The sequence below is a fragment of the Hemicordylus capensis genome, chromosome 1 (genome assembly GCF_027244095.1).
Source record: "Hemicordylus capensis ecotype Gifberg chromosome 1, rHemCap1.1.pri, whole genome shotgun sequence".
Classification (NCBI taxonomy): Eukaryota; Metazoa; Chordata; class Lepidosauria; order Squamata; family Cordylidae; genus Hemicordylus; species Hemicordylus capensis.
The window spans coordinates 442122607-442149635 of record NC_069657.1 but is presented as its reverse complement, the minus strand read 5'-3'; the positions used below and the strand labels follow the sequence as shown (position 1 = coordinate 442149635).

Here is a 27029-nt window from a genome sequence, read left to right as displayed (position 1 = left end):
ATAACAACAACAACAACAACAACAACAAAAGGGGAGAGAAGAAATATGGATGTAGCCCCAGCCCTTCTTTTTTCTTCTTTTTTTTGCAAAAATTATTACAATTTGTGCTACTGGAAATGGGCAGATACATCATCATGTTGAAAGATGCAGGCACACCCACACACTCACAGCTTTGCAAATAATCATTGGAAGGGAGGAAGTCCAGATCCCTCCCACTATGGCAGTCATAGTGCCTGCTCATTTTCGCTGTTCCTAGTCCTCAAGAGCTACCTGTGTTCCACATTGCTCTGGAAGCTGCACAGTCAGCTCTCTGTAGAGGAAGAGGGCAGAGTCTGAGGAAGGTTTTTGTTTTTAAGGGGACACCGCTTAAAAGCAACCACTTACCTGTGATAACTGGGTTAGCCCAACAACAACAACTACACCTTATAAAAAACTTGACACTATTCTGTAACACATGACTTTTCACCTGGATGTGTAATGTTTCTACTTCTTCACACCTCCTAGTCTGTATTTATGATCTGATGAAACTTTTTAAAGGTAATTTTCAAATTCAGCATCTTAATGTCTTTATCTTGGAGTCAGGTATTCCTTTCCCATAGAAATACATGCATACTATCTGCATATTCATCTGCTCGACAAAACCAAGCATAACCACCCCAATAATTCCAAGCTCTAATGAAAGTAGCCAATTCCACACCTGTTGTGCAATCCAGCATTTTGTAACGAGTGCTATAATTACATGTTGCATAAACTGATAACAGCGCCACTATAAATTCTGCAAATTAATACTACTGAATGTCAGAATGCTTAGTTGTTATGGCACTTGGCCATTTAATTATCTCCTATACCACACCACAGTGCATAGACACAGGACTCTTCTTCAAAGTATTTCTCAGCAGGGTATTAGCCTCTCGCATCAACAAGATCAGTTTTATAAGCAGGCCCTAGAGGCTCATACATGACCAAGGTCTGGTTTCGCCAGTAATAAATTCCTTTAGCATTATTCCCACTGAAGTGTGTCACAGGACAGACCAGTGATGGACTACTCTGGATTGCCCATAATCAAACACCTGTCTCACTTACCAGCAGTAACTGGGGTTTCAATATTTAGTCAATTATAGCTTATTAAAAACTTGTAATCAACCAAAGGGTGCCCCCAATTAACCTAGCAGCAGATTTTTAGCCTACTTTGCAGTAGGCTTATGAGACCACCCGGCATTCTGTGTGTATGTGTGTGTGTGTCCCATCAACTTCACAACACCTGGATCAATATGAACCAAATCAGGTACGGTTGAAGGGAAACATAGGGACACATCAACGGCATAGTTTGTGATGATGTCATCCACCCCAATCCAAGATGACGGATGCATAAACTTTTGAGGCACAAGTGCGCTAACTTGTGAACCACCTAACCGATTTGAACCAAATTTGCTACAGATGTAGGGACACATAGGGATGCCCTAATGGCATGGAGTGTGATTATGTCATCCCCTCCAATTCAAAATGGTGGCCACGTGAACATCTGAGGCGTGAGCAAGCTAATTTGTGGACTGCCTAACCAATTTAAACCAAATAAGGTAAAATAGCAGTGAGTGACACATAGGGACACCTCAGTGGCATAGTTTGTGATGATGTCATCCACCCTGATCCAAGATGGTGGATGCATAAACCTTTGAGGCACAAGTGGGCTAACTTTTGTGAACCGCTTAACTGATTTGAACCAAATTTGCTACAGCTGTAGGGACACATAGGGACACCTCATCAGTGAAGATTGTGATTATGTCATCCACCTCAATTCAAAACAGTAGACATGTAAACTTTGGAGGCGCAAGTGCATTAACTTGTGGACAGTCTATAAATGATTTGAACCAAATTTGCTACAGCTGAATGGACACATAGGGATGCCCCAATGGTATAATTTGTGATGATGTCACCCACCCCCATCCAAGATGGCAGATGCATAAACCTTTGAGGCACAAGTGCACTAACTTGAGGACTGTCTAACCGATTTGAATCAAATTTGGAACAGCTGTAGTGAATGACATACAGGGACACCTCAATGATGCAGTTTGTAATGACAACATCCACCCCGATCCAAGATGGCGGACACAAGAGCATTTGAGGCATAAGAGATCTAACTTGTGGACCTCAATTTGCACCAAATTTAGTCCAGATGTAGAGACAATGAAAGGAAAGTAGACTGATTAGTTCTTACTAGAACTTGTTTTTTAAGACAGCATCTACACCAAATTACTTGAGTAGTTCTACTGAAATTAAATAGTCCTATAGAGCAGTGTTCTTCATTACAAGGGCTGGGAGCCAGTGGTGCCTCCCACTGACTCGAAGTGTAGCTCCTTGACTAATTGTTTATTAGGCCTGTGTGAAACTTCAGTCAAAGTTGAATACTCTGCACAGCCCACTTGCACTGCTCAAAGGCTACTGCTGCTATTGCGTGGTGCTGTGCATGCAATGGTGGGGCTCTTTAAGAGAAATTGAGCCCTCACATGGTCCTGCACCATCTTGGAAGGTGAGCATGCTGCATTGAGAAGCATAGTCCTTCCCAGTGCTTTCCCTACAGAGCTCTACAGGGAAAGTGCTGCGAAGGAATACACTTCTCAGTGCACTGGAACATGCACACCTTCCAAGATGGCACTGGGACTTAAGATGGCTCCATTTCTCTTAAAGGGCCACACAAGCCTGGTCATGGCGAAACACTGTGCAAAGGTCTTTCACGCTATGGCTCTCATAAGGAAGGTTTTTAGCTGACTAGACAAGACCTGCATTTGAAAAACAGTAAAGGTCACTGACATAGTGTAGTTTCTAAGTAGCACTATTGAGTAACTTAAATCGAGATGCTTCTTGTTATTTTTCATACAAGTATTTCTAAAAATCACAGAGGGCAAGTCCCAGCTTAAAATTTCCCCTTTCCTCTCACATAGGAGGGCACGATGCTTCTAAGATGATGCCTGCCACAATTCATAAATGCATCACCCAAAAAGAAAAGATAAATTATGCTTTGTGATTCAGAATGATCTTTTTTACTTGTACAGTATGCAGATTTAATTGAGCAATTAATTGACTGATGTCTCAAAATGGGCAATAGCCCTCGTAATAACCTACTTATGCTTGACTTTTGCAGGAATTTCTCAGTGACCCAATGAATTCACATCAGCTGCTGCTCACCACAAGCTGAGTTCATGGGAACTGGTTTCCCATACAGACCTCAAATGCTTTTCTCTGGGAAAGCCCCAGAGAACAATAATTTTTTGTAAATGCATTCCAGGGGTTTGCATAGTAGGGGAGAAGCACTATCTAAAATTAAAACCTTTGCATATGAACTCTTACTTCATATGAAGTAGGAGTTCAAGGCCAGAGACAAAAGAAAAACAGTGGTCTGAAGAAGGCCAGTGGAAAAGCAACGGTATATTAAATTATGGAATCTATTTGAATGGGACTGTCTTTCATAATGGTGCCAAGAGATTAGGCACAAACTTTGTGGGCACATGTGGTACATTCCCAATTCCCTGACTTGGGGCATATTGTATGTTACTATATTCTCTAAGAACAGGGCATGCCCTGCCCAGATTCTTGGCAAGCAGTGACTACGATGTTGCATAGTGACACTGCAAAGGATTCCTGGCATGCCAGAGAGAGAGACAGAGAGAGAGACAGAGAGAGAGAGAGAGAGAGAGAGAGAGAGATATCTTTTTAAAAAGCAAGTTCTGCCCACAACTATAAAACAAAGCACTAATCAAAAGGAAGGTGCCACAAAACAGTACGAAATGCAATAACTAAATGAAAACTGCAAACACCAAACACTTTGAAAATATCAGGCTATGTAAGGAGGCCTGAGGCATTAGGAGCACCTAAGAATACATTCAAGGTTTTCACAACATAAACATGTTTTGCTGTTTTAAATGAGACACTCTCACTTCACAGTAAGTGACGTTTTTTCTGGTGTGTGTGGGGTGTGTGTGTGTGTGTGTGTGTGTGTGTTAATTGAGGTTCTCCTGGCTTCAGCACTTGGGTTGCTAAGGAAACAGCCAGCAGCACAGGACTTGTATTACAATGATTTGACACAGTTCTTCCTCTGCTCAGAAGCACCAAGCTGCAAATTAACTGAATGGACCAGCATTCCTGCACTCAAACAAACTGCAAGGTAGAGAAGCTGTGAGGTTCAGAAAAAGATGCTTCCCAGGGATCTTTCAAGCCAAGCCAAGAGGACGGAGGCACACTTTCTTAACCCTCTTCCCTTTCTTCACCCCCCTCCCTGTCCTCTCAATGAGAAAAGTGTGCATCTCAAGGGCCTACCTATTCATGGTCACTCACAGCTTAAAGAATCCTTCAGTTCTCGAACTTCAGGAGGGAAGAGGGGGGCCTGCCCCCAAACCTTTGTGACTGCCCTCTTACATACTGTTTTTAGAAGGCGACAGAGGATACGACTTGGCTAGAACTGGGGAAAACATAAGAGGGTTGCACTTGTGGGCTTCACCCAAGAGGGCCCTCTACCTCCCCTCCACCCATAGTTCAATCACAGAACCTATTTAGGGAGGGAAAGCAGGCTTGGAGGGCCTACACCTCAGGTTCACACTCTCCAAGCAAACCCAGCTCCTCCAAATATCCTTTAAGCTGTTCCTTTAATACATAGCAGTGGAGGTGGAGGGAGACAAGACCTGGTCTTGTGGTAGCAAGCATGACTTGTCCCCTTAGCTAAGCAGGGTCTGGCCTGGTTGCATATGAATGGGAGACTTGATGTGTGAGCACTGTCAGATATTGCCCTTGAAGGACATTTTTCTCACAGGTTTCCACTTACTGGATTCAGATGACTAGGAACCTAGTGGGAGTGTGGGTGGTGGTACAGTGCATCTTCTGAACAGGAGATTAAGCCTAGTATTAGTGCTCATCTTTCCCCAACTTAAGAGCTCTTCATAAGTATGGGAAAGATGAGCACTAATATTGGGCTTAATCTCCTGTTCAGAAGATGCATAGTACCTCCACCTACTCCCAGACACCCCATGCATCAAAACGAAGCTGCTGAGATGCTCCCTAGCCCATGATGCTCGCTAGCCCATGCTTCCTGGTGATCTGAATTCCACAATGAAAGAGAAGATTGCATTTTATTCTTAAATTTATATGCCTTTCTTCATAAAAGCTCAGAGTGGCACACAACATAATTAAAACACAAAATATAATCGAAACAGCTAAAACCATTTAAAAAACCCAGTGAGAACAGTACAACCATAGACAGGGGAATTCCAGTGCCATCCAGTTCCGGAAGCCCAGGAGAACAACTGAAGCCTTAGACACCCAAATAAAGGTCAAGAAGGACAAGCCAATATAAACCTCTTGTGGCACAGAATTCCAAAGTCTGAGAACGGCTACCAAGAAGGCCCTGCTCCATGGGAACCTCAAAAGGTGTTGGCAGGCGGAACGGAGCCTGGCCCAATTATTTCAATAGGTGAGTAGATTCTAGGAGAAACACAGGCAAGCCACAGATACCTCTAAACCCATGTATCATGTTTGCCTGGGGTGGCAACCAGAAGGCACCTTGAATTGCACCTGGAAACAAACAGGGACCCAGTAAATTGATGAGAATAGGAGAAATGTGCTCCACACCTGAGGCTCATCAATTTGGCTACAGCATTCTGCACCCACTGCAAGACAAGGAAGCTATTTTCACGATGGGGGAAAACCAGGCTAAGGGAGCCCAACCCAGTTTTCCCCCATCGTGAGAACCACTCTCCCCTTAAACAAGGTTAGTGGAGCGAGCGCTCTGCTAACCCCGTTTTCAAGACTGTGAGATGCCATGGCATGGCTCCACGGCGATTCATGAGTAGACCCCCTGTACTCACGCAGGGCATCGTGGGACTTTTGTGAGCCACATGGCCTCCGATCCCCATGATGGAGCCGGTAATTGTGTGGGTGGCCGATTCGGCCACCCAGGGTGAGCTCCCTGCTCACCTGTGGGGAGAGCCCAGTTAAGCTCTACACATGGATTGTGTGTAGAGCCTCATGGTGTTTTTTAAAGGCCAATATGGTCTAGCTGACTGAGCACTGGATTTGGAACTGGGAGCATGTATCCCAAATCCACCTTATGCATGGCCTTAATAGGCAGCGGTGAGCATATTATTGTTGCTCTAGCTCCATTGGGGCATATTATTATTATGAGCTCACAGCATCCTGAGAATAAGTGAGACAACAAAAGTTGCTTCATCATGAGCAATGCATCTAATTACATAAATAACACACAACGGGGCAGTTAAGATTTAGGAAAACTTGTCAGCAGAGGCCTTGCAATGCACTGCAGGTTATTTGAACCTTTCTTATTTAATGCACACCTTCAAATGGGGCCACACAACTTTGGCCCTGCTGCTGCTGTTGGAGTACATTTTCAGCCACAGTAGTCAACCAACAATGATGATGGGAGTTGGAGTCAGACACAGCAGCTATGTGAGGGATGATGGGAGTTGGCGTTACTCCTGCTAACTGAGCAGAGACACCTTTTAAATTGGTGGAACTATTATACTAAGTGGAGCGGGGAGCAACTGTCCCTTGCCAACCCCAGCACAGCCCTTTTGGGACACAAAACCAACTTGCTTGCTTATTTATTTGTTTTTCTATGTAAACTGCTTTGAGAACTTTTGCTGAAAAGCAGCTTATAATAGTAATAGTAGCAGCAGCAACCACCTTAAGTGACACAGCAGGGACATGCTTGACTAATAAGCAGGAGGTTGTGGGTTCGCATCCCCACTGGTATGTTTCCCAGATTATGGGAAACTATGTTTCCCAGACTATGGGAAACACCTATATCGGGCAGCGATGATATAGGAAGATGCTGGAAGCCATCATCTCATACTGTGCGGGAGATGGCAATGGTAAACCCCTCCTGTATTCTATCAAAGAAAACCACAGGGCTCTGTGGGCACCAGGAGTCAACACCGACTCGACTGCACACTTTACTTTAGTAGTAGTAACAGCAGCAGCGTCCCACTGCAGCTGGCAGGCTGAAGTTGTGCAGCCCTGCTTTAAAGCATTTCAAGTATCCCACTCCAAATAACATCTTTCAGCACACGTCCCACCCCACATCCCAACTTCCTTCTATATGCTGTAAATAAACAGGCCTTTGTGAGGGACAGGTCTGCTGCAAAGCCCTCCCTCCCACCTTCCTTCAAATTCCCTTGGTGTTTTGTTTTCTTTTTCCTTTCTTTCAGATGAAATTACACACAGTCATCTTCAGGAAAGCAGCACTGGGGGTGATGGGTGAGTTTGTTTGCTACAGTCAGCTGATATGAGGAAAATACAACTTAAACCACATGTAGAGAGAACTTGGCTCTTGCACGGTGATAGAAACAGGCCACAAATGAATTCCTTAAGCAATGTTTTCTTTAAAAAGTGATAAAACCCATCCTTTCCCCACCCATCCCTTAAATCACCACTTGAGTATTTTAAAATCAATGGCAGCATCCCAGAAACCATGGCCAGGACCCAAAAGAATCATGCAATGAGTTCCATGTGCCCAAGGGATAATTCTTGTACTTCCTGAATGGCAGCTCATTTCCTCCCTGTGCAGTATGGAGATCCATTTTGGAAACGGGAGGGATTTGCGGAAGTCATCTCTCAGCTTAACCAACCTCACAGGGTAGTTGTGAGGGTACACAAAACCATACACTGCTCTGGGCCTCTTGGAGGAAGAGCGGGCTAGGTATTTTAAATAAATAAATAAATAAAATTTGTGATCTGACGTGACGGCCTTCTGTTCAAAGAGTGAGTGTGCGCGTGTGTGTGAAAATCATACTGGGCATGCCCAAACCCTAAGGCCTGCCTAAAAGTAGCTCTTTGGATCCTGATCCATCTCCTGCAGTGAAAGTCTTCCTCGGTTTCCTAATGTGTTGATTCAGAATCTTAATTATTTCCGCCTGGCCCAAGAAATCGCCAGTTATGCTTAAGAGTGATAAAAGGTTAACAGGGTTTTATCAGTGTGCATCCAGCATGTGATCATTTTTGTGAGCACTTCCACAAAGATCAACAAACTACAAAAAATGGGAGGGAAATTAAGAGAAAAGTAAATACAAAATCATAAAGTGGTAGGCCTGGAAAGTAACCAAACCAAAAGAAGGCATTTTTTGAGCTAACAAAGATCTTTTCCATTTTTGACAGGAACCACAGAACTCTGTCTGTGGGATAGTGGAGAGTAAAAATAAGTAATTTATACAGTGTGGTTTGAACTTTTGACTGCTTTGTGTGGATACAGGATTCCAGAAAAATGTACACATATATGAGGGGGTTGTTTTTTATTTGGAGCCTTGTCAAATCAAACCTGCCTTAACTTAAGATTTCACCTAGTACTTGTTTCATTCATGCCAGAGAGCTATCACATCATGCACTGTAGACATCAGAACCCGCATACTCAATACAATTAGAAACCGATTCCAGCATTCTGGGTCCATCACATCTGACACTAGACAGAACAGTAATGTTTTTGAGAGACATTGTTCCAAAGCGAAAAGGTAAAGAAGATACACTCAGTAAATAATTACTGGAAAGATCTCTCTCCATCTTCATCCCCCAAGAGAAAACCCTAATCAGTGGAATGCAAAGAATGAGATTTACCCAGATAAGTGTGAGGTCCTTTCTAGCACATGGATGGATGGTCGGGGCATGATTGATACACTGGGTTTTAAATAAATTGGTGGGGTGGGGGGCTGATTTTCTTTCTTTTCTCCCCGCCTTGGCAAGGGGTGATTCCAAAAGATCTGAGGGAAACCTTCCCCACAGCACCTGAAGACTGTAAATCACCAGAGGGGATTTCAGACAAAAAGACCACTCCCTCTTCCCCATTTCCGTGTCCTATTGTTCTCAATGGCAGGGTCTGGGATGGCCTCCTGTTCACCTTTTCAGGTTGAACCTAGCGAAGGCATCCTGCCAAAAGACAGGGAAACCAGGGAAACCAGACCTCACGAGCCAGAGGATACAATATGCCTGTGCTTTGGGAACCGATGGCCGCCTCCCTCCGTACCACCAGGGCTCTTCTAGTAGCCTCAGAACTACCCCGTCGTGTTTATGAGCGTCATCTCGTAGCAACGCTCCTTTTAAAAAAGGAAAGAAAGAAACAGGACGCGGGAGCTTACCTTGCAACTGCTTGAATCTTCCTTCTAACTGATTGTAATTATATGGCACGGTTGCAACGTAACCAGGGGACAAGGGCCCTGGCACGCTAGCTGAGTTCTGTAATTCCATTTAGGAGGGAGGCGGTGTTATGCTAAATTCCAGCATACACACACAAAAAAAATTAAGGAAAAGAAAGGTAGCAAGCTCCACAGGTTGCTCCAACATAAATCCAAGCAGATCCCAGTTTCCTTCGAAATGTGCCACTAACCCAATTCCACGGATTCCTTTTTTTTCTTTCCTTTCTTTTTTTTAAAGGATCTGTTTTATCTGCTCGAGCTTGAATATCACATTCGATTCGAATCAATCCAGCAGACGGATGGGATAATACATGCAAACGTAAACCAGCATGTTTCGGATTGCAATCCTCCCGGCGGCTGCATGCAAGCCCCGCTCAGCGCCTCCGGTCGCCACCAGCCTTAACCTAATGCATGTGTGCCATCAAACTAGCCCTCTCGCGGGCTGCTGCGAGTCAGAGTCAAAGCCAACGCAGAGGCAGCAGCAGCAGCAGCAGCGTGGAGGACGGAGCCATGGGCTGCCCTCTCCTCCTCTCCCCTCCCCAGGCAGCGAGCGAGCGCGCGCACACCTCAGACCTTTCTGCTGCTTTGCAATATCATCAGTAGCCACTCACTGTGTATTTAGTGGTGATGTCACTCATTAGCATAAAGCATTGTAGAGGCTAAGACTGTACCAAAGACAGAGGGCTGGTGGGTGGGGAGCCCGGCCAGGGCCTCAGCGATCATTCACTGCGCCGCCAGGACGGTTCTGGGAACCCGAAGCATCAGTGCGCAGAGACACGTCCCTCCCAACCCGGAGGTTAGGGGCCTGGAAGCAGGATGTTCCCGCCAGGCCGGTTTGGAAACCGAAAAGGCCAGGAAAACCACACTCTCGCACCAAGGCAGCAGCGCACAGGAGAAAGGCAATGGTTCCTTCCTAAACAAAGCTGGTGGAATTACACCCTTTTGTCAAGAGCCTCACGTAACGGAAAAGTCTCAGATTACTGTCGGATGAAAAGGAGGGCACTTTTCTCCCTTTATCGCCAAGGCTTGTACACTTGAGAGAAAACAAAAGGAGAGAGGGGGAGAGAGAGAGAAAGTAACTCTCAGCGGACACAGTAACAGCCATTCATGTTTCACATCGGGCAAAAATGGAGCAAAGCATCTCTGGGAAATGTGAATTTTGCAAAAAGGGGAAGACGCGGGCGGGGGGGGGGGAAGCTCTTCACCCGGCAATTTAGTTTTATTCCTTTTAATTGGGCTTGCTACATATTTTGACGTTTGAAAAGGGAGGCGTGGATCTCTCTCTCCAGTTAAGTTCCTGCCTTCTGGTAATTATGCCAATGGCTTTCCACAAATTATGCTCTGAACACAATAGGGGTACTTTCTCTGTGTGTGTTTCAATTAAAAATGAGGACATTCCTCCACACAAGGCCTTGGTTCCCAAGTGGAGCTTTTTGGTACAAGCACACCGTAAATTATAGATCTGACTAATGCATTATGTGTGGATGTGGCTGTTCTAGGATAATCTACTCCACCCCCTTCTCTATAATCATGCAGACTTCAGTTCTTCTTAAAATATCCTTTTCCCTAGACATTGGATCATAGGCGATGCGACCGGATGCATATGAGCTTCCACGAAAAACAAGAAATATGCCAGGGTCGATGCCGTGGAATAAAGAGGGGAAAGTCCAGAAATGAAGTTGTGTCCGCCGCAGCAGCAAATGCTCTCACAACTTCTTTTGCAACTACACCTTTGCACTTGGTGACTCACAGCAAAATGTGACTCCATTGCAAAGATATAGAAAAGTCCTTCTGTTTGTGGTATTTTATCTCTCATGACTCATTCACACATGCAAGTGGTGGACTGGTGTGTGTCCCGCCCTGAGATGGGGGCGTAGCTCAGTGGAAGAGCATCTGCTTTGCATGCAGAAAGTTCCAGGTTCAACCCCTGACTGCTCCAGGTAGGGCTGGGAGATAAATTTTGCCAGAAACTGTGTTGCCTGAATCCAAAGTTGCCTGAAACGTTGGAGAACCACAGCCATTCAGTGTGCTGTAGACAATACTGAGCTAGATGGTCTGACTTGGTATAAGGCTGCTTCCTTTATCCCTATGTCCTTAGGGACTGCTTGAAAGTCCTCTGGTGTGACAGCTGCTCCACATCATACTATGTGTACATTTTAGGCCCTAGATGCATGAAGGGACCAGGGGCGTAGCAAGGTTGGAGTGGGCCCAGAGACAAGATTTTAAAATGCCGCCCCCTCACTAAAGCTGCGCTCATGAAGTAAAGAAATCTTAAATGAGGCTGAATAGTGGTAACAAAAAGCATAGTAAAATTATACACACACACACACACACACACACACACACACCTATGTGCCACAACAGAACATCTTCCTAAATTATTTTTAAAAATGTTTTGTAAATTGTGGACGATGCAAGTCATTTAATGGTACTAGAGAAAGACATGCTGTTCCGGTAGCTCCAGGTCTTAACACTCACGTCAATTTCGGAAGATGAATACAACTGAAGGAAGCCCGGGCGGGTGCACGGCTGAGGGAGTCAGTCATGTGACTTGCCTCTGGCCCCCCCCCAAGGCAGTGGGCCCCCAGACCACTCTCTCCCTTTGCTCTATTATAGTTACGCCCCTGGGAGAGGACCACCTGCTCTATAATAATCCTGCCCAAGATAGTCTGATATTTAGCAATAGCAATAGCACTTACATTTATATACCGCTCTATAGCCGGAGCTCTCTAAGCGGTTTACAATGATTTAGCATATTGCCCCCAACATTTCCTCAAGAAGCAAAGAGAGACCCTTGAGTACACAGCACAGAGCTTTCTCTGTTGCTGCCCCAGATTATGGAAAGCCCTCCCTGTTGAGACCCTTTGCTGCTAGCTCTCTGCTAACCTTTCATTGGCTGCTAAAAACAATATAATTCACCAGAGCGTTCAGGTCTAGTTAGTATGAGCCAGGCAGTTAAGTGTTCACTTTTTGCGACTGCTCCTCCTCCTGTGTACATGCATACAGGATCAATCTTCTGTTACTATGTTATTTTTATACGATTGTGGCTTTTTTACACACAGTGATTTTAATGCTAATTGCTTTTATTGCATTGTAAACCACTTGGGGATCACCAGATGAAAAGGAATGAATGAATGACAGACAGTCATATATACTGGCTCTCATACAGACTACGGAAGCACCAGCACGCAGGGGTGTGTGATTTTCACCAACTTCCCCTGCCCCCAAAAGCACTCTGTGCAAGCCAGAAGTAGGTCCCTGAGGGTGCCACAACCGTCAGGGAACTATTTCCGGGTTGAAGAGGAGATTGAAAAAGATTCCCCACCCACCCCCGGCAGGCTCACTAATGCAGACTGCAGTGCCAATGCTCACACAGCACCAGCACTTTGTTGGAAGTGCTGATGCGCCCTTAGCCTCCATGTGAGCCACTGGCTGCTGCTTGCTCCATGGACTGACTACCACTGTGTGGCTTGTCTCCCTGCCACGAGGAATGTTTGGTAGTAGCATGGAAATGCAGAGGGTGTTTCATAGGAATGGGTCCATCTTTAGTCCATCTCTTGACGACTGCAACTTTAGGTGATGACTTGCACATATAAAACAGCTACTATGGATGAAACAAGAGGGAGCAAGTTTGTGTGTCTTGTTACGAGGTGACTGGATTTGTCCATATGTTCAAGCAGCAAGAGACTGAGTGCCATCTGATTGCATCAGTGCAACCCTATGCAAGTTTACCCAGAAGTCCCAGTGTGTGCCATGGGGCTTACTCCTCGCTAAGTTTGTTTAGGCTTGCAGCCTGAGTTATGAGACATTGGGGTATACATACATATAAGCCAGCAGCAAAATATTGCAGCAACATGTGTGATTTCCCCATCTCCATGGCAGAGGAAGGTGTCCGGATCCTGTACAGCAGTGATCTTCACAATTGTTCAAGTGGGAGCCACTTTGGCAACAACCTTTCAACATGAGAAGAACCATTTCCCACTGTCCTGACCTCTGCACAGTACTGCATTTCTCTCAGTGCTGGAGGGGCGTGATCAAGAGAGATGGAGCCCTTTCTTAGGAGCGCTATGGGGAAAGTGCTGGGAAGGGCTACACTTCCCAGCACTCTGTGCACGCTTTCCCAAGATGGTGCAGTAGCTGAAGAGGGCTCGGTTTCCCTTAAAGGAGCCCCCGGCACTCGGCAAAGAGCAGCACTGCACAATTAGAATGGTCGTCTCTGTCTCGGAATAGTGCCAGTGGGACTCTGCAGAGTATTCAGCTTTGGCTGAAGCGTCACACAGGCCCAATAAACAATTAGTCAGGGAACTGCTCTTAGGGCTGATGGGGCTCGCCAGTGGCTGCCTAACACTGCAGTGCAGTAAAACTGAGAGACAGCTGTATGATAAGCTACTTTATTATTTATTATTTTTATTTATTATTATTAAAAACAACAATTAAATAATCAGAAGAATTTAAAAACAAATTTTTAAAAGCTGAGAAAGCCTGGTTAAAGAGATGTGTTTTCACTGTCTGACTAAGTCAGACAGTGGGTCTATTTTGCTCAATACTGCCTACTATGATGGGCAATGCCTCTCTAGGGTCTGAGACAGACTCCTACTACCAGCGATGCTTTTAACTCAGGATGCCAGGATCTTGTGTATGCAAAGACCTTTTCCACGCAGGGGCCCCTCTGACTGCAGAAAACATCCGTCACAGTTAAAAAGGCTTGAAGGGGTAAGCATAACACTCTATGGTGTTGTGATAAGACAGAGCAAGGGACAGTCTCTAAACACTGGAATTTCCCTTACAATTAGGTGTGCTGGATATTTTATCTTACCAGGATCACTTCCTGTTTCACCCAATACACATGTCTGAGACTGTATGTTGTAAAAAAGAAAAAACTGTGGATACTGTTCACACCAGCAGTTTTCCTTGCATACCTTTTCACTTGAGTCAGAGTTCCCGCCTCTTCTCCCTCCTCCTCCTTCCTCCCCTTTAACAGTTCAAAATGTTGCCTTTGTTTGGTTTTTGCAGTTTTTACTATTCTTTTTTAGTCATGCAGCAAATGCGAAGCCAATTTTTGCAGGAGAGACAGAATGGCATATAATGATGTGTATTCAGAAACAAGCATGCCCACTCACTTCAAACAGGGGAAGGGTGTCTGTTTAAAGCACCAAAGACATTCACACACAGTGGGGTTTGTGACTTCATTCCAACTATGACAGTCCCCATCAAAGGATGTCCTATTGACTTTACAGAGCTGCTTCTCATTCAAGAATTTTAAAAAACTGATTTATATCAATTTCGGGCATTTATTAGTCTCAGTTTATACATATTTGTTAGTCCCATTCAGTGCAAACCTTTACCCGCTGCACAAATCCTGTGCATGTTTATGCAGACACAAGTCCCACTGTGCTCAATGGGACTTTCTCCCAGGAAAGTTTGTACAAGATTGTAGCATTAGACCGATCATCATTGATTGAGAAAACTTAAGTATGAGGCTATTTCAATAGCCTTATACTTAAGCTTTTGAGTATGGTGATAGAGCTAAGAAATCACATCCCTCTAATATCTGTGATGCTGATGAAAAGTGATAGTAAAAACAGGAATATGTAGTACAGAGCAAGGACTCCCTAGCATTTAGAAAAATATATAATTCCTTATGCTGCAGTGAGCTATTGTCTCTCTAAAATATAGTGGCTGAGATCCTGAGCAATGCTGCACGCATGCAGCCAAAAGACGTACACGTACAATGGATGCACTCCCATTTCATATGCGCGGGTGCATAGGAGGGATTTTTGCCAATCCCCCCTTCCCACAGAAACACTTTGTGTGTCCCTGAGGGTCACACAACCTTCAAGGACATAATTGCACATTACACAGAGTGCTTCCAGAGGGAGGCTGGCAAATATTGATCCCCAAGTGCGAACACCCATGCTTCAGAAGTGGCAGTGCACGTACTGCACACATGCTTCTTTTGGCTGCACACTGTAGCATTAGAGTGTTGGCCAATATAAACACTTTAGGTTACATTTCATTATTTATTTATACTATGTAACAGGGGATCACTAACACTGCTGTATTAGAGTAGTGGAGCAAAAGCCCAGCCTCATGCTTTAAGAAAACAATTTGATTGCAGGCAGACCCTGGGAATAATCTGTTCTTCTTTGTGCTTCATTTTCATGATTACAGCTTCTTTTCTGCTTGCTCTTGTGCTAATGGAGAGTTGCATCTTCTTCAAAAGCATCAGGTCCATATGTCTGCTGAAGGCAAGTCAGTGCACTTGGTGGGGAACAATGTTGGAGAGTGGCAGAGCAAATCCCTCTGTCCCTGCTAAAGCCCTTTCCTGATAATCTTGCCCTTGCCAGCTGTCTCCAAAATAGAAGGCTGGGCTGCATCCCTTCCAAGCAATGTAAAAACAGCTCCAGAACTCAACTCTTCCATAAAAACAGGAGGGAGGTGAGAATGTACATTCGACATCCAACCTCAGAACAGGATAATAAAAGGTGGTCGCCACACAAGTTGTCTGGATTTCCCACATGATTAAGAGCATAAGAAGAACTCTGTTGAATCCATCCAAGGTCCACTGAGGCCAGCATCCCGTTTGCAACAGTAGCCACGACCAGCCCCACACTTAGCCCTTTTTAGTGCACTAAAACGGAGACTTCTCCACTAGGGTTCTTTCAGAGCAAAAGAGGGTGACTCTCACTAGCTTCAAGGGGAAATCCACCTTAACTGGGTCTTTTGAAGCTCTCCAGTTAAAGATCTTTTGGCTCTTTAAAAAACAATTTTTTCCCCCAAGGAAAATACAAAATGACAGTCCCAAATTTACTCTGCATCTATGAGGGGAAGGTTTTCCCCATGTTCAACAGGAATCAATTATTAGGGTTGTTCAAGTGTGTCAGTACCAGTGTTCTCTCTAATTTTTTTCGTCTGTGTGTGGAATGAGTTTTGTTCTGGGTGGCAGTATCAAGACGCTGTGTGCGCACATATATTCAGAATGCAGCCTTCCTGATTCAACCTGAGCAGGATCTAAAATTTACTGCGTAGACATCAAAAAAACTTGTGAGCATGCACACGTGAACATGCCTTAGAGGGAACACTGGTCAGTGCAGCAGGCATGTTGGACTCTCTCCATATATCCTCTATTGGGCATTATCAGAAGAAGTTCTGCCAACAGTCCTATTCATCATGCATTATATTTGACACTTACACAATGAGTGTACAGTGTAAACAGGTACAGATCCACACACAGGTACAGTTATCCACAGGTTACGTTGAACAGAGGTACATAGAAATACACTTCCGGTCTGTACCCTGCATTTCAGGGGGCCGGAACCCAGCTTCCTTTTTAAAATTAACACAGGTGCAGTTGTTCACACAAAAACATGTACACACAGGGACAACAATTGACAATTACCACATCTTCTGCCAGTGAATGCATAGGTTAATTAAATTAATTCACATAACATGTGAATAACTGTACCTGTGTGTGGATCTGTACCTGTGGACACTGTACTCTTGTACAAGTGTTGAATATAATGCACACATAGGACTGTTGAAGGTTCCTCCTGTCATGGCAGAATTCCTTCTGATAATGTGAAGAGGCAATTTCTTTTATCTATCCTCAATCTACTGCCATATTATTAATTTATTATTATTATTAATAATAATAATAATAATAATTTAATTAATAATAAATAAATAAAGTAGGGTTCAGCCATATTGTAGTGTTACAAGAGAGGACAAACCATTTCCATCTGCATTAGCTTCACCATTCATAACACTGTTATCATGGCCTCTCTTTCCAGATGTCTGGCTGTACCTGGAACCGGATGCTTGAGGGAAATCTCAAGAAAATAGAGCAGAGTTGATATATTATTATGAGGATATTCATACACTGCTTTCCAACAAAAAGTTCTTAAAGACTTTGCATGCAAACACACACAGACGCGCGCACACACACACTAAGATGGCTCCCTCTCCCCAAAGGGCTCACAGCCTAAAAAGAAATATGAAAATACTGAGAGAGTAATATTGACCAATCTTGGAAACCCAGTCAAAATTACTGTTCCTTTGGATCATCGTCCTATATCTGTAGAACTGACTCCTTCGGGCTCTTTCCATTGTGAGCACTGTAACATTTCTTTTACGCTACACTGAATCAAGAGCTCCAGGTAAGCCAGCCGTATACAACACCTGTAGGCATACCCATTCAACTGCCAATGCCCCACCCTTGGCAAACAGGTGCTCTTATGCAAGTCTTAACTCTGCGAAACACCAAAGGGCAAGTGAACAGACACACAGAGGAATTCTGTTTAGAGTGACTCAAGCCATTGGCCAAGGCCATAAATAATTAAAAACAGAGATTTGAACTTTAACCTGGGCCGGTTCTCCATAAAAAGAGTACTGAAAAGGGAGCCAATAGAAGGTTTAAGACAGCTCATTGGCAGAGCACAAACTTTGAATTCAGAAGATCCCAGGTTCACTCTCTGCCACCACAGTTAAAAGAATTATATGTGGCAAGAGATGGGAAAGATCTCTACTGCAGGCCTTGGAGAACCACAGCTTGTCAGAGTCCTGGGCTAGACAGCTCAAGGGCTTGACTCACATGTCCCTTTAAGAGAGATGGGCAACTTTAGGTCTGCAGGCTAATTCCAGCCTGCTGCCCTGTGGGTGAGTTGCAGAAACACTTGGCCACATTGGCTGAGAGAAAAGCACATGATTACAGCTTACCATAGCTGGGATCTTTGCCAGCGTGCGTTTCAGGGTGGGGGCCAAAGGAGCATTGCTGGAACAAGTTTTTGTACAGTTTAAATGCCTCCAAAATTGCTGCAAGCCTTCGACCTGTTTACTTTCTTATTATTTGGCAGGGCCTTGGAATGGTCATAAGTGGCTCATGTGGTCCCTGGTTTGTTGCTTCTGGACTTTTAGAATTCACTTCACTTCTTTGTTTTAGCTGATGGAGTATCTCAAATAACATCTTATGGATGCAAATAAGTGCCTCTGCAGTTGTGAACGCTATGATCAAAGTGGATTTTGTATTTGTCACATTTGTGGCCCACAAGGGGTGATATGCTTGGGGGTTGCCCCATTTTACCCTGGCAGCAATTCTGCAAGGGTAAACCCATTCTGCAAGGGTGAAGTGAGTCATGTTACCATGCAGCAGGTGAAGTGAGTAATATTAGGTGTCAAATTAAACAGCTTAGGCCCTGGGTATTTAAGAGAACGTCTTCTTCACCATAAGCCCCACCGTCTGCTAAGATCATCTGGAGAGGTTTGCCTGCGGCAGCTGCCACCAGCTCATCTGGTGTCTACTCAGGAACGGGACTTTGGAATGGGCTCCCTGTTGAAATAAGAGCCTCCCCATCTCTGGCAACGTTTAAAAAGGCACTGAAGAGGCATTTATTCACCAAGGCTTTTAATTAGATTTATAGCTTTAATTAATTTTAATACTGGGTTTTAAATGTTTTTAATCTTTTACATGATTTTAATTGTTAATTGATTTAATGTTTTAAATGATTTTAATTGTAAACCGCCCAAAGCTGCAAGTTTGGGGCGAGATATAGAGATATTTAAATAAATATATATATTTGTAAGAGCAGCATGACTGGAGCCATTTTCCTCCTTGCTCGCCTCTGCTGCGGTTGATGGCACCACGGCCACCAGCACCACTCTAGCCACCCCAACTCTATGGCCGAAAGGGTGGATTTGTCTAAGGGTGCATTTGCCACATGACCCACAATTCTCTGGACTGGTCCTACTAACCGCTTTCCTCTCAAGCAGGCACCTCTAGTGTGGCATGCTGTAAGAGAAAAATGGACAGTTGTGGCAGAGGAGGGTCTGTTTCATATCTGGGACTCAGAGCTGGTGAATAGGAACTTGTGTTCCAATCCAAGAGTAGGACAGAGAGGAGAAGAAAAAATGGTTTGAACAAGCTCCTTCTGAGAGGCTTCCATCAGCAAACAAATGGCAACATTTGCTACCAACTGCACTTTCAAAATACTCTTCAAGGGAGACCCATGTATGGCAATAAAATATGCAATACAACAACCATGAAAAGGCAACAGAATAAAGCACAACACAATAAAGCACAACGTATTATAAAACCATAAGAGTGCAATGTAAAAAGTAATCATTAAAATGAGGCAGTCAACAAGAAGCATGCAAACAATTAAAGGAAGGCTTCCTGCAATAAAAAGGTTTTCAATTCCATTTAAAACTGAACAGGAAGGACACAACTCAGATCAAGGGGCAGGGAGTTCCAGAGGGCCAGGGCCAATACTGAGAAGGCTCACCCACATGCCACTGACCCTCATGTTTCAGATGGTGGTGGGAAGCAGTCTCCCTACATGGTCTCACGAGCTGAGCTATATCAGAGTAGGTGGTCCTTCAGGTATCTTGGCCCCAGAGGCGTAGCTATAATTGAGCGGATGGGTTCAAAGAACCTGGGCCCCCAAGCTCCAGAGGGGCCCCCAGCTCAACCCCTCCCTATTTTCATCATTATCTCCCTCATTCTGAAGGGCCACCGGGGAGAGGGGTGAAAACAGGCCCCCTCTCTCCCAGCTGCGCCCCTGCTTGGCCCTAAGCTGCTAAGGACTTTAAAGGTCAAAACCACTACCTTGAGTTGCACCTGGAAAAACACCAGCAGCCAGTGCAGCCGGTGCATCAGCAGAGTGCTATGGGCCAAAGGACTGGACTCTACCAGAACCCTTGGCACTCCCTTCTGCACTAGCTGTAATTTCTGAAGGGTCTTCAAGGGCAGACCCACATAGAGCCTGTTGCAGTAGACTAGTCATGAAGTGACAAAGGCACGGGGCACCTTGGCAAGGTCTGCTTGCATTTCAACAGTCTAATTGGGCCAGGGCCATGATTTAGACTGCTGCAATCGGGATGTGATCAGGGCATGAGCGATAGTGGACAGGTCTGCTTTCTCCAGCAAAGACTGCAGCAAGGACAGAAGACAAAGCTGCCTAAAAGGACGCCTGGCCACAACTGCTACCTGGTTTTGCAGGAGCAAAGCGAGGTCCAGGTACAGCTCCACATTGCACAGTTAAGACATCCAGAACAGAGCTGGCCTTGTGGTAGCAAGCATGACATGTCCCCTTAGCTAAGCAGGGTCTGCCCTGGCTGCATATGAAAGGGAGACTAGAAGTGTGAGCACTAGAAGATATTCCCCTGAGGGGATGGAGTCGCTCTGGGAAGAGAAGAAAGTTCCACGTTCCCTCCCTGGCACATCTCCAAGATAGGACTGAGAGAGATTCCTGCCTGCAGCCTTGGAGAAACCGCTGCCAGTCTGTGGAGACAATACTAGGCTAGATGGACCAATGGTCTGACTCAGTATATGGCAGCTTCCTATGTAACAGACTGAACACCTCCTTTGGTGTTCAGTAGGGCCGAAACTCTATTTTGTCTAGGTTGTCTCAGTATGTTTGCACAAATTCAACACATCACCTCAGAACTCTACCAACTCCCCCTGGGATCACTTTTCATAGTACAAACCACACTTACATTTCAGAGCTGGTTATCAGTTCTGAAAACTGCCCTGAGCCACACTAGGATGGTATATATAGTATATAAATTGAATAAAATTAAATTTTTAATTAAAATTTTAAAACCAATAAATAAATAAAATTAAATATTGATGATACCCCAGCCCCTTCTTCCCTGTAATAGGGATTTCTGTATGATATTGACTATATATCTCCCAACATCTCCAGCCAAAGACTACTGCAGCTGGGGATGATGGGAGTTGTAGTCAACACTGTCTGGGAATCCCTGTTACAGGGAACTCTGTCCCAGCCCAAATATCAGGATATCCTGATATCCTGTCTCAAAGGCAGGATGCCTCTGAGTACCAGTTGCAGGGGAGTAACAGCAGGAGAGAGGGCATGCCCTCAACTCCTGCCTGTGGCTTCCAGCGGCATCTGGTGGGCCACTGTGCATTCTTGGGTGTGATCCGGCAGGGCTGTTCTTATGTTCTAACAAATCACGACAACATTCCCTCAATGGTTTTATGAAGGTTTTAAACAAGATCAGCACAATTATTCTGGGAGTAATCATCAATGAATAATGTGGAGAGGAGAGCTGGTCTTGTGGTAGCAAGCATGACTTGTCCCCTTAGCTAAGCAGGATCTGCCCTGGTTGCATTTCAATGGGAGACTTGATCTGTGAGCACTGTAAGATATTCCCCTCAGGGGATGGAGCCACTCTGGGAAGAGCAGAAGGTTCCAAGTTCCCTCCCTGGCAGCATCTCCAAGATAGGGCTGAGAGAGATTCCTGCCTGCAACCTTGGAGAAGCTGCTGCCAGTCTGTGAAGACAATACTGAGCTAGATAGACCAATGGTCTGACTCAGTATATGGCAGCTTCCTATGTTCCTATTAGTATCACTCCCATTTTCATCCTACCCTTCCTCCAAAGAACTCTGGGCAAGACGTACAGTCCCCCCGTCTTAAATTTGCAACCACCCTGTAAGGTAGGTAAGATTGAGAGACAATGATTGGCCTAAGGTCACCCAATAAGCTTTATGACTGGCAGGGATGCTACCCAGGTCTCCCTCCCTGTCCAACTCTCTAAGCATTACACCACACTGTCTCTGGTTGCCAGTCTGCCATTATTCCACCCCACTTCATTCCAGTAATGTTGGAATATAGAACTGGGGTGGGGGAGAGACAAGACAATGAAGACCAGGCTAAATTCATCCTTTCCCCATGATCAGCTTCTGGAAACTGCTTGATCTCGCTCCTCCCAGTGTGGTTCCCACATTTATTCATTAATAGAGCAGCACAAATTGGAGCCTCAGAGAACAGAAACCAGATTTATTCTGAAATATAATTATCTAACTATATGTCAGCCTTAGGGACTTAGGGGATACTTAAGTAATATTAAGCGATCTTATGTCTGTACCTTAACCATACATTTGAGTTTAATATGTTCAATTTCTCCAGCCCTCCAGATGACATTAAACACAGTCACACACACACGCTGACATTCAGACAAATGCTGCATTAGTGCAAACATACATAGTTGCACTAGTGCAAACAGATGCACCCACTCAAGAAGATCACACAGCTATTTTAAATCACACAATGTTTATCTTTAAGTGTAAAAAATGTGGTTCAGCCCTTTAAAAAAATGCTTACTCTAGGTGGCATGGAGAGTCCAAAAAAATGCCTTTGCCCCTCCGAAGTGCATCGCTGTCACATTTTGAAATGTAGCTTTACAGCCACGTGATTCAGCAACTCCTTTTTTCTTTAAATGGAAACTTATTCTTAAGATTCCAGCAACATCTCTAGGCAACAGAGGACTACCTGACAGCTGAACATTTGCAAAACTGTTAAGTTTTTTTTTTTTAAATGTGCATTTAGTTTTTATTCAATTATCTTCCATTTCCTTAACTCCTAGGTAAGTGTCCCGGGGGTGGGTGAGAAAAGTGAAATAAATATTTGTGCTGACAATGCAGAAAGAAATTAACAAAAATGACGCTTCCATGATAGGGTGAAAGAAAACTCAATTAAGCCTCAGCGGTAGCAGTGCTTTGATATAGTAGGTGCACACACCTGTGCTGCAATCAGTCCTGCTAAATTGGCAGGACTCCCAGCATATTTCCAATTCAAAACACATAAACATTCAAAGGGAGCTTGCAAGTTTCATTTGGTTTCAAGATGAAGGGTCAGGGAGAGAAAAGGGGAGGGAGAGAGGAACCAATTCATGCAAACTTCTTTTTAAAGCAGTTCAAGTATGAGCTATTGTGTCTACTTTCCATGTGGCTGCCATCTTGGATCGGGGTGCATGAGGTTATCACAAACCACACCATTCAGGTGTCCCCATGTGGCACAACAACTGCACCAAATTTGGTGCAAATCGGTGTAGGCATTGAGAGGTTGTTGGAGGGGAGACGCACATGGATGGACACACGGACCACAGGGCGATCTCATAAGGATATTTGCAAAAAGTAGGTTATTATTATTATTATTACATTTATATCCCGCTCTTCCTCCAAGGAGCCCAGAGCGGTGTACTACATATTTAAGTTTCTCTTTCACAACAACCCTGTAAAGTAGGTTAGGCTGAGAGAGAAGTGACTGGCCCAGAGTCACCCAGCAAGTCTCATGAGGCTGAATGGGGATTTGAACTAGGGTCTCCCCACTCCTAGTCCAGCACTCTAACCACTACAGCACGCTGGCTCTTTCAGGTTAAAAAGCTGAGAATCATTTGATACATCTTCCAATGATATCTGTGCAATTGCACCCAGTGAGAGGCTTCCCTGTGAGAATATTGCCAATGTCCAAATAAAAGGATGTTGCTGACATTACTTCCACTGCAGCAGTCAGCAGCATACTTCTTAAGAAGGTTCCTAAGAAGGGCAAACCAGGGGAACGTAGTGGCCAGATCTCTGTGTTCTGAGTTATGTACAGTCCTTGCATGAATACATGTAATGTGGCATTAGGTAAAGTGTGCCCCCAGGTCAGTGTCGACTCCTGGTGATCACGGTGCCCTGTGGTTGTCTTTGGTAGAATACAGGAGGAGTTTACCATTGCTATCTCCCGCATACTATAAGATGATGCCTTTCAGCATCTTCCTATATCGCTACTGCCCGATAGAGGGGTTTCCCATAGTCTGTGAAACATACCAGTGGGGATTTGAACAAGCAACCTCTGGATTGGTAGTCAAGCCATTTTCCTGCTGTGCCATTAGGTGGCTTTAATGTGACATTACAGAATGATATAGTTGTGGGACAATATTGGGGGCCGTAGCTTAGTGGTAAAGCATCTGCGTTGCATGCAGATGGCCCCAGGTTCAATCGTCAGCATCTCCAGGTAGGGCTGGGAAAGACTCCTGCCTGAAACCTTGGGAAACCACTGCGATTCAGAATGGGCAGTACTGAAGTAGATGGCCCCATGGTCTGACATGGTATAAAGCAGCTTCCTCTAGAAAAGCAGCTTTTTAAGTAAAAAACAAAACAACCCAGCTTCGCTTTAAAAGAGATTATACAGAAAGGTTGTGGAGAAACTGCTGAAAATGTGCATCTGTGGAAGGCTCAGAATCTACAGGTGGGCGTACAGGTAAGGATGCCAATGGACGAGTCTGCAACTCTTCCCAGTCAAGAGCAGCTCTTCAAAATGCAATGCAATGCAAAAATAATTCTGTAGTTGCCGTTGAGCATCCCAGGGGCCTAGACTCTGGTTGACTCCAACAGTCTAGGAGGCTTATATTATTAGAGCTGAAGCTCTTCTGAGTGGAAGTTACATCATGCATCTGCAATGACATGCCACTTAATGTTGCCTGAAATATTGGAGAAAAGGGACCAATTAAGGAAAGAATAAACTAATTTGTTTGAATGTTTTGAATCCCAAATGCAAAGCCCTCCCTTCCAAACTTGCTTCAAATGCCAAAATGAATGAAGTATATGTTTCCTAAACGCTCCACCCACACGTTTTTCTATATTTGTGGTTTGAGAATTGTCTCTAAGTGCAAAACTGCACAATGCCCAACAAGGAATAGCACACATGATGCATATATTGAAGAGCTAGACAAATCCCAGACACCTGGCTGGCCAAGCAACAAAGTATCTGTACTTTCCCACCCATTCCTGTAGATTGTTAGCCCATAGGAATAGGAGTCCAGAATTTAAAAGCTGTCCGTCTGCAGTTGCCACCAGTTTGTCTGGTTGCTACTCAGGGACGGGCCTTCTCTGTTTCCACCCTGAGACTCTGGAATGCACTCCCTGCTGAAATAAGAGCCTCCCCATCTCTGATAACTTGTAAGAAAGCAGTTGAGACACATTTGTTCACCCAGGGTTTTAATTAGTCTTACAGTGTTTTAACATGGTGTTAAATTTAAAATTATTTTAATGTTTCAATTTTGTTTTAATTTGTACTGTTTTATAAGGAAAGAGAAGAAGAGGACAACCAGCAGCAAGGTGGATGGACTTGATTATGACAGCAATGAATGCACCACTGAGAGACCTTAAAGGACAAGTTGAAAACAGATCATCCTGGAGAGAATCTATCTATGTGGCTGCTAAGAGTTGACACCAACTTGACAGCACGTAATCAACCAACCAACCAACTGTAAACTGCCCAAAGACCTATGTTTTGGTCAGTATATAAATATGTTTTTAAAATACATACATACATACATCTGGTGGGCCACTGTGGGTAACAGGATGTTGGACTAGATACACCTTTGGTCTGATTCAGCAGGGCTCTTCATCAGCTACACTGACTCCTCCCAGTCCATTTCTGGGCCCAATTCAAAGTGCTGGTTTTAACATTTAAAGCCCTAAACAGTTTGGTGTACCTGGACCTTGAGGTCTTCTTCAGAGGCCTGCTCCGAATGCCCCCCCCCCCGAGATAAGATGGGTAGCAACTAGGGAGAGGGTCTTTTCAGTGGTGGCACCTCATTTATAAAATAGCCTCCCCAGTGAGGCTCACCTGGCATTGTCACTTTGTTCTTTTTAGACGCCAGGTGAAGATCCTTCTGTTCACTCAGGCCTTTTAAAACAGATTTTAAAGAAGTTTTAAAAATGTGTTTGTATTGTATTTTTATGTTCTTGTGATTTTTTTGTTTTGTTTTATGTGTTTTAATTGTACGCTTTCTTCTATTGTTGTTTTATTGTGAGCTGCCCAGAGAATAATCTTATGGGACGACTAACAAATAAGTGGCATTGTTCTTGTTGTTGTACTCTTATGTTGTATCCTCCCCTACCACATTTATCTCTGGCATGTGAGCCCCCTCCATTCACCTCCTCCATTCCCACCCTAGGTTTTGAAAACACAGAGAGGGGAGCAGAAGGAGGAAATGTTCTGAACCAGCAAGAAGAGTGCTGGCCTAGAGCAGGGATTCTCAGGGTTGGGTCCCCAGATGTTATTGGACTTCAACTCCCATAATCCCCAGCCTCAGAGTCCTTTGGTTGGGGATTATGTGAGTTGAAATCCAATAACATCTGGGGACCCAATGTTGCGAATCCCTGGCCTAGAGCATATCCATGTAGACACTCGAGGCCAGCACTCTACTGACCCAGTGCACTTCCTTCTCTTTCCTTTGCTAGCCCCTACCTTTTAGCAAAGGAGGAGGAAGAGGAGGACGATGACGGGGAAGGCTATCTTGGAGTGGGTCCTTGCTAAGCCGTGTGGCACCACTCGGTGAAAAGCTGCTATCATGGCAGTCGGCGATGGAAAGATTCAGGTGAGACGGCAGTGGGCATTTTGCCACCCCAAAGGAACCCCAAAAGCCTGCTGCTCTAGGCAGCTGCCTCATCCTGCCTAATAGCAGGGCTGCTCCTGCTACAATTAGCAATCAAATATAGGGAGAGGTAAGAGACCTTCACAGCACCGATGTCTTCTGCATCTCAATGTCAGTTCTAACAGTAGGAAGGGGAGGGCTGAAGGGAAGGGTTTGGTTCCATAACACCTCCAACAATGGGAAAGCACAGAGCAAGGTCCCCGTGGATGACCTGACTGTACTGGCAGGTTCATGTGGAAGAAGAGGCAGTTCTTTCATGGGCATTTATATGGTGCTTTGTGAGAGTCCAAAGACGTGGCACATGCTATCTCAGTAATCTGTACAACAACCCTGTAAATCAGGTCAGCATTATTAACCCCCAGCTGCAGATGAGGGCTGCGAGAGAATTATTTCCCTAAGGTTTCCCCAGTGGGTGCATGGCAGAGGCAGGAGAGCTGGTCTTGTGGTAGCAAGCATGACTTGTCCCCTTAGCTAAGCAGGGTCCGTCCTGGTTGCATATGAATGGGAGACTTGATGTGTAGGCACTGTAAGATATTCCCCTTAGGGGATGGAGCCACTCTGGGAAGAGCATCTAGGTTTCAAGCTCCCTCCCTGGCATCTCCAAGATAGGGCTGAGA

At 44.7% G+C, this 27029-nt stretch overlaps 1 protein-coding gene across 3 annotated transcripts in view; it reads right to left on the bottom strand.

The window, feature by feature from the left end:
- SPTBN1 (spectrin beta, non-erythrocytic 1) overlaps positions 1 to 27029 on the bottom strand; it is a 277913-nt gene that overhangs the window by 165253 nt on the left and 85631 nt on the right. The window contains exon 1 of one of the 3 annotated variants that reach the window (XM_053245886.1): positions 9129 to 9764. The exons of the other annotated variants lie outside the window; for them this stretch is intronic. Coding sequence (XP_053101861.1) covers positions 9129 to 9237 — 109 coding nt within the window. The 5' untranslated portion in view covers positions 9238 to 9764. Of the gene's footprint in view, positions 1 to 9128; positions 9765 to 27029 lie in introns of those variants that run through there. 3 annotated transcript variants of the gene reach the window in all.